The sequence below is a fragment of the Mastomys coucha genome, unplaced genomic scaffold, assembly GCF_008632895.1.
Source record: "Mastomys coucha isolate ucsf_1 unplaced genomic scaffold, UCSF_Mcou_1 pScaffold21, whole genome shotgun sequence".
NCBI lineage: Eukaryota > Metazoa > Chordata > Mammalia > Rodentia > Muridae > Mastomys > Mastomys coucha.
The window spans coordinates 148,949,811-148,961,303 of record NW_022196904.1 but is presented as its reverse complement, the minus strand read 5'-3'; the positions used below and the strand labels follow the sequence as shown (position 1 = coordinate 148,961,303).

General features: G+C 42.1%; 1 protein-coding gene across 2 annotated transcripts in view; it reads left to right on the top strand.

Moving 5' to 3' along the window:
- The window catches only part of Pcsk5 (proprotein convertase subtilisin/kexin type 5), a 416,074-nt gene that overhangs the window by 184,634 nt on the left and 219,947 nt on the right, over positions 1 to 11,493 (top strand). For both annotated transcript variants that reach the window (XM_031389877.1, XM_031389876.1), the window contains exon 8: positions 2,794 to 3,006. In XM_031389877.1, the coding sequence (XP_031245737.1) occupies positions 2,794 to 3,006 (213 nt within the window). The remainder of the gene's footprint in view (positions 1 to 2,793; positions 3,007 to 11,493) is intronic.

Below are 11,493 nucleotides of genomic sequence, written 5' to 3'. Positions count from 1 at the left end.
CCAACAACACACACATGCACAATCATATACACGTGCACACACACATAAAGGAAAAAAATACAAGTTCCTTCAACCAGACACATTCATATTCGCAATCACAGTACTTGGGAGATCAAGCAGAAATTTCATGATTTTGTGGCTAATATCAGCCCATATCCTAAGACTCTGTCTCAAAACAAGCAAACAAACAAACAAAAATTAGAATGATTAGAATGATGGCTCAGCATTCAGAACACTTCCTGTTCCTGCAGAGAAGCTGAGTTCAGATCTCAAAACCCATGTGGGGCAGCCCCAAACCACCTCCAGCTCCATCTCTAAGATATCTGACACCTTTGTCTGGCCTCTGTAGACAGTCCTACACATGTGATATACACTCAAACACACATGCATTAAAAAAATCAAAATCATTGGAATTGTGTTTTCCCTCTTAATGAAGGAACTGTTGTGCTTGTATGTTGATAAAACTAATACTTGTTCACAGAAACATGGTTTGAAGAAGGTATACCCTTAATCCTACCAAACAGGATGGCTTCTGTTACACTGTTCTTGTGCAACAGCCTCAGGCATGTGACTTCTGGACACACATGCTTTTATGTTCTCAACTAAGACAACCTTTATTTGTGTATATACTGTGTTTATAGCACCTTATAAACACAAAAGTTCTTTCTGAACATTTTCTTATTAAATATCTTTATGATTTTAAGCTGTTTTAATGAAATTTGATACCTGAATATACAGTCATCAGTTTAGATGAGTAAATGTTATGGCATTGCTTTGCTTTTTCACGGTTCTGTGATTTCCATCCTCTCATCTGTTCTGGCATTGATTAAACCAAGTGGGTCTTGGGCCTTCCCATGCTTTCTGTTGACCCGTCCAGGTAAGTTGCATTGTGACCATGCTTTTGGCCTGTGGTAATGCCTCTCAGACTCTGAAAGAGGGAGTATGTTGATGAAAACTGGAACATTCTTCTTTCTTCATTCTTCCAGCCATCTTCTTCCTCTACGGTCTAGATGTGAGTCAAACTGCTCACATTAGGGTCAGACATAATACCTGCAAATGCTGGACAAAGAAAGCATGGACCAAGGTTTAGTTGATGATGGCAAAATTATTTCTATGTTCTGATTGGTTTTATTATTCCTACATTCCAGATTTGCTAAGTGTTGTGATGGGAAGTCAGGGGTGGCCCAGTAGACCCAGCTATCTGTCAGTGAAAGAAACTTAATTTCTCTGCCTGTTCCTCTCATTCCTGTTCTCTGGGGCTCAGGGTGGGAGGGCCTACTAGGTGTAGTAAACATTACACTTTTACAATTCAATGACTAAAAAGAAATATATGTTCACCTTGGTCTAATTGGGCTATAAGTATTCTGTTCCCTAAGGATTCAAGATCAAGAAAAATTTATTAAAGAGAGTCCAAATGTTTTGTTACCACTGTGTTTGGCCTTTTAATTAGCTCCCTTCACAAAGCAGTATACAAAATACTGACAGAAACAAGCTAAAGTGAGACAGGCTGTTGTCTTTTGTTTTTTGTTTTGTTTTTTGGTTTTGTGTCTTTTTGTTTTTTGGTTTTGCTTTTGGATTTTGGTTTGGTGATGGTGGTGGTGGTGGTGGTTTTGACTCCCGGTTTCAGAAAGTTTTAGCCCATTCTACAGGAAAAGTATTATAGACTGGCTTTGTCCATTGTTCCCATCCTGTCAGCCCAGGTTGGCTTGGCTATGGTCACCTGCTGAGGCCACACCTTTTGAGCCCTATTTTAGTCAGCCAGATCTCATCTCCAGGAGGAACCTCCCCAGATTGAGCTATCAGTGAGGAACAATGCTCAGAACACATCAGGGACATTTTAGATTCAAACTCTTAACAGTGTCTCATGTCTCTCCTCTGCCCATGGCCTTGAAGAAAGACTCAGCCCTCTCCAGCCCTGAGGCTTTCCTCTCATGCTAAACAGAAGATAACATGTTGGCCGTAGATAGCCTTCAGTGTGCCTTTGGCCGTAAATTTTTTTTCTTCTTCTTCTTTTCTTTTTTTCCCCCTTCTTAGGAATTTAGCCACAGAGAGGCAAAGATCCACTTTCCTTCATTCATCAATGTTCTCCTTCGTTGCTGTTGGCTATATTATTTAGGACTTCACTGTCCTCTAGATGCAATTTTAAGCTACAGTTTTAATGTAAAGGATAACTCTGTTCTTGGCATTTTGAGCATATTGCTCTGATTATGAAAAGTGTGATGTGGCACTACCAGTTTTATACACAGTAGGAGTTGGCAGAAGCTGTTTGGATTTCCTGATTCTCAGATATTAAATGACAATATGTGACAGCCTCCCTTCACAGTGGTTGTGATAACTTAAAACAGTGCTTACTATATTGCTATGATTGATACAGTATCATTTCAACTCTGGGGTCTGAATTCAAATTTGTCTTTCTTCTGTACACTTTTTCTCGCTATAGGACATCACCAAACCTTGGTCCATTTGTGTCATGGTGACAGAGATTGTGTTGGTCTCACATGTTTGTGGAGAAAGTTTAGCCTGAGTCTATAAAGCAGTTATAATCATGTTCTGTTTGTAAACATTGATCATTCTTAGAATAATATTGGTGTACTTGATACTTCTGTAGCCATTTTATTGATTAAAGCATCTCTCCAAACCTTCCCTGATCAAGGCAGCTTAAGCCCAACACTGGGTTAAAATAGCATCACTCTCATCATGCAACTACTTTGTCATAATGATTCTGCTCCTCTCTTCATCTGCAACCCAGGGTCCTGTCATCTCATCTTTCTAACGTTCTCTGTCTGTCAACAGGGGCGGAGAGGCCTTGGCTCTGTGTTTGTGTGGGCATCTGGCAATGGTGGACGGAGCAAGGACCACTGTTCTTGTGATGGCTATACCAACAGCATCTATACCATCTCCATCAGCAGTACAGCCGAAAGTGGAAAGAAACCTTGGTACTTGGAAGAGTGTTCATCTACACTGGCCACAACCTACAGCAGTGGAGAATCCTATGATAAGAAAATAGTATGTAACCTTTGCATGCCAATTACCATCCATTTCTTTAATGTTCACACTGAAAGATACAGCAATCCATGAACATGAATCTGAGTATCACATGGCAACAGCAGTTCAGATTAGCCGATGGTACCAAATTAGTCACTATGGGCATTAACAGTCTATTACTGATTCCTGGAAAATGCTTGTCTGGGTCATGATATTTGAGCATTAGTATAACCTCGTTTATGATTAAGCTTCTATTTTATTAGGAACAAATGATTGGTCTACATTTACAGTGGTAGTGGCAGAATAAAAATAAGAAGCATCATGTGATTCTCAGGTTAGTTCCCCTATAACTGACTGGATTCTGGTGTTTCATACAGGTAATTTATCATGGACAAAAAAGTTTATAAGAAAACTCATGATTACACTTATAATATACACTTGCTTGCCTGTATCCATGGACTCTGCATCTACTAGCTAGCCAACCACAACACATTGAAATTACCTTGAAGTTAATTTTTCTACTTGTCCTTATTTGCCAAACAATACAGTATTACAACTGTATATATACCACTTGTATGATTTTGTGTATTAAAGCAGCCTAGACATAGGCTAATGTCTAAGGAAAGATGTGCAGAGATATGTCATTGTATTTTATATACAGGACTTAAACATTCTCAGACCTGAAACTAATCTGTTGCAGGTGTCAAGTGACTGTACTTATCCAATGTATGCTAATCCTGGTAAATAGTGCTTTTCTAGGGCAATGTAGTCTACAGAATGTGGAATTATGGAAGTGCAGTGGGATCCCCTGTTCTCCATCATGCCCTACTATCTTAGGCAAACAGCAAAAGGATTCAGAATTCAGGTTACACCTTTGGCCTGCCTGAGTTTTGCTTCCTTGAGCCATCTTCTACATCAAAGTTCTCCCTTATAATGTAAGGGCTTAACATTTTGTAGTTCATGGAGCCATTGCTGAAATAATTGAGGGAGACAGAAGTCAATAAAAGACGTGCTTGCCCTTATCAGTGACTGTGGAAGCTCTGACTCTTGGAACACTTGCAACTATGCCACCAATTCTAAATGTCAAATGCCATTCCTCTTTTGCTGACCATGGTTTTGCAGTGTCTCAGGATTCACCTTTCTAGTATCCAGCTGAGCTGTTTTGCCTGACATTTGAGGAGACACACAGGAGCTGGTCATACTGTGGAGAGGCATCTCACTTCTCCTTAGCAGTAAGGGAGACACTGCAAGATCACTGTGACAACTCCAAAATCCAAAAAACTAAATCCAACAGCAATGATATGATTCCACATGTGGAGACTGTTTAAAGCATAAAAATCATTTAAAATATTATTTAAAGTTAAAGGCAGGCTGTGTGTACAACATGCACACATGAAGCATAAATGAATTCTAATTCCCATTTCCAAGATAGCTCATTCTGTACAGGCATTCAGAAATCTGAAGAAAAATTCTATAGCCTAAATTACCTCAGGTTCCGAGCCTTTGCTTCATGGGTGAAATTAATTTATATCTATTGATCTCTGCCTATGCTTGTTAATTATTAGATCTTTATGTCTGATTTCTGAACTACTTTTTCACATACTTCAGTTACATTTAAAAGATGCCCCAATCTTAGTTCCTCCCCAGTGACTATGAATACTCATAAATCTAGGACTGGAAAGATGGCTTAGCAGTAAAGAAAACCAGTTATTCTTCCAGAGGGCCTGGGTTTGGTTCCTGAATCCACATAGCAACTCATAACCATCTGTCACCCAAATCCCAGGAGATTCAATGCCCTCTTCTGGCCTCTGTGAGCACAGTACACACATGGCACACAGATATACATTGAAGGAAAATACTGGTAGACATAAAATAAAAATAAAGTTGAAATATAAGTCCACTTCTCGGTACTTTCTCTCTCATTTATCAATGAACTATCAACAAAGTCAAATACATAAGGAGAAAGTGCAGAGATGAGCAAGACTAGAAGAGTCTGGCTTGTTTCATTAAAACTAATGCCACTCATCAACAGCTTGACTTCCATTTAGAACTGTAAACATCTAGAGATACCTCCTCTGATTCTCAGTAGAGAACTGTATGTGTCCTAGCTTGTGGCCATACAATACCCCTTAACCCCCATCTCTGCATCATGAAGTGCCTGAGAAACTCAGAATAAGATTCCCACTGTTTAGCTCTGGAGTCTGAGGATCTGCAGCAGGCTTCCAAGCAGCTTGTGACCTGACCAGTCCTGTTGTCCTTGTGGCACCATTGCTGTGGGAAGGGTATTGATCAGTTTCACAAATGCCTTCTCTAAAGGAAGCATATAGTCTACCAGACAAAATATTAAAACAGAAGGAAGCGTGCCCCTCGTCCTCGATGGAACGCATTACATGATGTAGCCTGAATGACCTCAGAATCATGCCAATGAGGTTCATTTCCTAGACATTTTTTTCCTGGGCATTATTGTATTTGTAATTCTGCAGCAGTTGTTGTGACCCCCTGTACAGAACCATGGAAAAGGATGAGCCATTTTGAAGTCAGGGAGAGAGTTTGGGGCAGAACCTGATACTATGGCTGAGTGTCTTTGTCCTCCTGTGGGGTCATATATTTCATTTTTCCTTCACTGACTGGATGAATAGTTAATTCTTCCTTTTGTCTACTTTATGCTTTTTCTCTTTCTAAAAGGAATTTTCCATTTAATAAGAATTAGAAGTATACTATTGTGCTTTTGTGTTGATGTCTTCAGACTAGAGTTAAAAGAAATAACTGAGGCATTTCCTGATAGAGCTAACTGATGTCTTGCCGAAATAGTGGACACTGGCTAATGGTTAGAGGACATAACATCTTCTTGGGTACCTCAAGAAGATGTGGCTAATTCTAGATTACTATATTTCTGTAATAAAGACAATTTTATAAGGGCATCAGTTTCTCACTACAAAGGCCAAACATTTGTCAATCTCTGCATTTTCTCCTTCCTTCTTTTTCTTTTAAGATTTATTTATTCTTTTATGTAGCAACAGTACATTGTTGCTGTCTTCAGACACACTAGAAGAGGGCATGACATCCTGTTACAGTTGGTTGTGAGCCACCATGTGGTTGCTGGGAATTGAACTAGGACCTTTGGAAGAGCAGTCAGCGTTCTTAACCACTGAACCATCTCCTCAGCCGCCTTCTTTTCAGCCTATTTCAACTCTTTTCTTTTTGTCTGCACCCCCAAATTACCCACAATGGAAGGAAAACTTTGGGAGCTACTTGAATTCAGTGTCTGACATCATACTGACCACCTAGTGCTAATCCACACACTCAGCCTTGACCTCCTTCATAGTAAAAATGAGGTGACACTCACGAACTTCAGAGATTCCCATGAGGCAGTAAGAGACAGTCGGCATGTGAGCCCCCGGTGTGCACATGGCTCTGTGATGCTGTGGCCAGCATCATTGTCCTTAGGTCTGTGCAGCCTTCTGCATCCTGGAAGGGTAGATGGTCATTTCTCTCTTCACAGAGGTTCTTGTTGCACCTTAATTTTTCCAATCCATAAAATCCTGTGGTCTGTTTCACCAGCCCCATAAAGAGAGCCACTGTGATCAGGAACATGTTAACAGCCTGAACATGAGTGGAATTGGCAGCAGCATCAGAGTTTTATGGTCCAGCTGACCCCCTTTCCTTCCAGATGTCAGGATGATGAATAAGCCCACAGTGCGCTCAGGACCTTACCACCACCAGGCTTTGAACCTAGACGCCTGTGGTCCCTGGGTGATGCCTGCATCCTGTTAGTGGCATCTGTGATTGAGTGCTACAGGACTGCCAGTGTCTTCTTTGTACTGAGCCCCCTCCCCGAGCCATTCATTTCCTTCTGGCATTTGCAGCCTCTCTGGTAAAGCACAGTTGTCATTCTTCATTCCTAAGGGCACCTCTGTGACTTGAACCGAGACAGTTGCTGAGGATCTAAAGGGACAGGAAAGATCTCTCATCTGCTCCTGGAAAAGTACTTTGTTAAATAAGCTTTACATATCTGGAACAAAAGGTCTTTTTCATGATTTGTAAGCAGGAAAACGTAGCCCTGGGTTTCAAAACATAGCAAGAACTGGGTACTGGGATGTCTTGCCATTATTTATAACTCAACAGTGGGTACTGGCATTGTATTTGCACTTTGGTAGGCTTGGAGCCTTGGTAGTCTGACAGCTAATCCCAGCAAATGAAGCACCCAGACTGTGAAGAGTACAGCAAGAAGCTCTTTTCTTAGCAGAATCATCAGGGATGACTATTGTTTGTTTGCAACAAAATCTCACTACTTAGCCCAAGCTGATCCCATGGTCTGTCTGCCTCAACCTCCAGCTGCTATAACTGCAGCTCTGACCTGTCACACCCAGCTAAACAGATATATTTTTTAAGGTTTTATTTCTATTATCTTTAAGTATGTGCACTCTGAGGAGCATGTAGGTACATATTGGTGCAGGTGCTGTTGGAAGCCAGATGTGGTGGTTCCCCGTGGATCTGGAGTTACAGTAAGTTGTGAGCAGCCTGCCCCAGAGGCTGGAAGCTGTACTCAGATCCTCTGCTAGAGCAGTGTATGCACTGAAGCGCTGAGCCACCTCTCCAGCCCACCCTGACTAGCTGGCTTAAAGCCATGACTTGAAGTAATGTTGTTTCCTCAGCGTAACTGTATACATAATATTCTGTATCTCGTGTGACACATTTACAGTTATCATAACATGTCATAAACGTAACATTGAGGCCCTCCTAGTGAGAACCTGATACAGCACTCTGCACATGAGCAGCAAGCTTTCAAGATACTCTGAAAACTCTGTGTACAAGGATCATCTTGTTCAATTCTCAAGAGAAAACAGAAACTCGGAAGGCTAGGGGAGAAAAAAACATACAGCAGGTCAGTCAGGGAGCTTAGATTCCAGTGAATCAGAATAAAGCCCCCAGCCCATCTCTCCCGGTGTGGCTTTATGTCCCTGACACTCACCAGGGCCATCTCATGTGGAACACTGCAGACAAAGTTGCTTTGCTTGCCTCCTGTTTGCTTAACAGCTAGCTGTCTGCCACATTTTACTACCTTGCTCTTCCTAATTGAATTTCTGGCCCTTACTCTTTTCATAATTCTCTCCATTAGACACACTAATCTGAAGCAGCATTCGGAACAGACTCTTCAAGATTGTGCCTCCGTGTGAGCATAGTAGGGCTGTATCCTCTGCAGAGGATCTCTTCCCAGGGCACTGCTTCGGCTAGGTGCCCTCCCATTTCATCCTCCAAAGGAGTGTGCCTCTGTGCTCACTGCATTTGGGCCCCTGCCCCCCACCACCACCCTCTTCTCAGTCAGTTTTGCTTCCAGCATACTTAGCCTCACTTGACACTATTGTCTACATTCTTCATTTACTGTCTGATTTTCATGCCAGAGTGGAAACTACTTGAGAACGAAGAGTTTGTCCTGTTGGCTGGAACTGGAGCTCTGTAAGTGTCCGTGTAAAAATAACCATCAGACAGTGGGGAACAGGTGTCCTGTGTGGCTGTGGAGAAGTGTACTCAGGGACGGGCATGTTCTACTTCCTTCCTGGAAGGTGAACATTAATCAAGAGACTTACTATGGAAAATCTTAACAAATTTATGTGTGTAGCACCCCATTCAAAATGTTGTCTGTAACTCACACTTCTTCCGTGGCTTTCTCAAAAGATCCATTGTATAACTAAAGCTCTACTCTGTCACTCTTACCAAAAAATTATCTTTCTTTTGGAATCTGTTCTGCCTTTGACTACCCACCCCCATCTAAGTCATTTGTCCGCTGTCTCGGCTCTGAGCTCCTTTGTGGCCCTGTTGGGAGAGGTCCTCTGAGCCATGTTTTTGGTAATAAGCATTCTTCTCCCTTATGCTGATATCATTTCACTTCTATGTGTTGAAAACACATATGCTGCCTGGAGTATCACAGGGATGGCCACAGGCCCACTCCAGGTAAAGGCGTTACCCCATTGCTCTTAAGGCTCCTGATCTGTCACCTCCCTCCTGCAGAGTTCTGCTCTCCAGCTTCCTCTTGCACCCAGCCATGTTTCCAATGCAGTCACTGTGAGCATCAGATTCTCCCCAGACCTCTCTATTCCTTTGAGTTTAAAAAATCTCGTTCTTTTTTCAAGAGTAAGTAAATGGAAGAGCAAGACCAGATGTGTTCAGTAGTTTGAGCCACATTCTCCTCAGTATGTACCAAAGAATGAAAGGAAATAGGCTTGCCATCCCCAGTTGCTGGCAGGCTGGGACACCAAAGCTGTTCTGCCCTGGCTGAAGGTTTGATTGGGGACTGAATGCATTTGCTTACATTGCTGGTTCAGGATTTAATATCTTCCCCACTTCCTAACGGCTTTGCTGCTGTGCATCCCAGAACAGCATCATTAGCCTTGTTGAACTTCCTTTTCCTTAGCTGTTAATACCTTCTTTACAAACTTCCCATGGGTTGGTGAATGTTCTACATGTGGGCATACTCTCTCACTTAGGATTGGTTGTTTCTGGTGGTCGTTTGATGGGAAGCCTTGAGTTGGGAATTCTGAGGCTACACTTTAATCCTTTGACCATCAATTAGTGCATGTAACTTTTGCAGGTTGATTGTGCATTTCTCGGAGTCCTGATTGAATGGTCAAAAGAAAAGTGACCTTAAAGTGTTCCTAAATGAATAGAAAAGTTCAGAGTGTAAAAATGAAGTGAGTCTAAGAGAGCTTAATGGAAGCACTTCAACTTAGCAAAGAAATGCTTGCTTCTGTTGCAGTATGGAACTCAGCTGTACAATATGGTGGCACAGAAGTGACACAAGACAGGATCCCGCTTTGGAGAAGCAGCCGCATCCCTTGCATGCCACACTTCTAGGTTCTCTTAGCTCTAAGGGGAGTGGCGTTTTATATTGAATTATTCCTTCTCCCTGAATTCTACACCCATCCTGTTGACATCTATGGATACAGAAATCAATCACTGTTCCTAATTTCTTTCCACGTCATTGTGATTAATGATGGTACAAATTCTGTTCGCTGTTTCTGCCCTTCACCCCAATCGCTGTGTCTAAAAGAGTTCAGCTAACACATTCCCATGCCAGATCTAAGTCAGCACTAGAAACAAGCTCAGCCTAATGGACAGCAAAATCATTTCATGTTTTAAATATATCTTTTCAGTTGCTCTCTAAACAGGTATGAGGCAATCTGGCACCTTCAAAATAAAAAGGATCACAGAGCATCAGGGAGAGAGAGGGTACTTACTGGCGTTTGCTATAAAACTTGTCACTTAGGACTCAAGTCAATCTGTGCTGAGATTCCCTGGAGAATGGCATCAACAGGCAACAGTAAAAAGCCCAACCAGCTCCAATAATGAGCTGTGAAGCATTAGGAAATAAAAGCCTAGGGAGAAAGTGATGGCTCTTCTCGGGCATCCTGGCTGCAGCTGAACAATACCCTGCCTGGATCACCAAGAAAAGATGACATCCCTAACTCTGTGGAATCCAAAACCCCATCTGCTACTGATCCTATGAGGCTGGAAATCTAATTTGCCTATCCGGATAGCTTTGATCAACTTGGGGCCTGTGCCCTCTCCAGTTTCCTTCTCGGTGATGGACGCAAACGATATTTTCTTGAGCAGCTTCAGTTCTTTTGGATACAAATTCTGTTTCTGATTTGGATGGTGAATTGAGGGAATTTGGGGCATGCGAGACTGCCACGGGGATGGAGACCAAATTCTGAGACATTCTCGAGGGAGTCTGAAGTCAGAGTATATCCACCCTGTGTTGTGGGCTGGACACTGGAGGCCACGTTCATTGGGGGTACACTGGCAGATCCTAATATCCTGTTTCCAGCACCTTGTAATAAGTGGGGTTAACCCCTGGTGGCTCCAGTGTTTGAACTGTCATTTTTCTTTTGGGTTACACATCCCATGGTGCAGATAGACGTAAATATTCCCTGGTATTCTGCCTTCTTCCCATGGTGAGAACTTTACCTTGGATGCTCCTGGTAATTTACACCTCACATTTCTCCCACTGACAGTAGCTTCCTATTGAAATGATCCCTCTGGAATTCCACTTAGAGCAGAGAAGGGAAAGAGATATCTTTGTTTTGCTTTGCTTCCCTCTTTGGGGTCCTGCTGCTCAGCTCCCCTTCAACTAATTTAGTTCAAATGATTGAAAAAAGTTGGAGCACAATGATGACTTGAATTCCATAGAGCGCTGTCAAAATTCATAGCATTTGGACATTGGTGCCTCTATGTGAGAGTTCTAAGTAGCTCTTTATGTAAGCACATGATATGTGTGTGTGCCTGGTGCCTATCAAAGGATACGGCATACTTATGCTATTGACCTGTCATCATAAACTGCTCCTTGCTTGTGTTTGGCCACAGCTGGTTGTTTGTAATGTTCAAAAGTGCTACACACCCTTGGCATGTCTATTCTGGAACCATACTGAAAGTGTCCTGTACAACTAAAGAGTAAGGAGGAAAATGTCATGAAAAGGCTTGAATCCAGGCACAATTTATGGAAAAAAATTA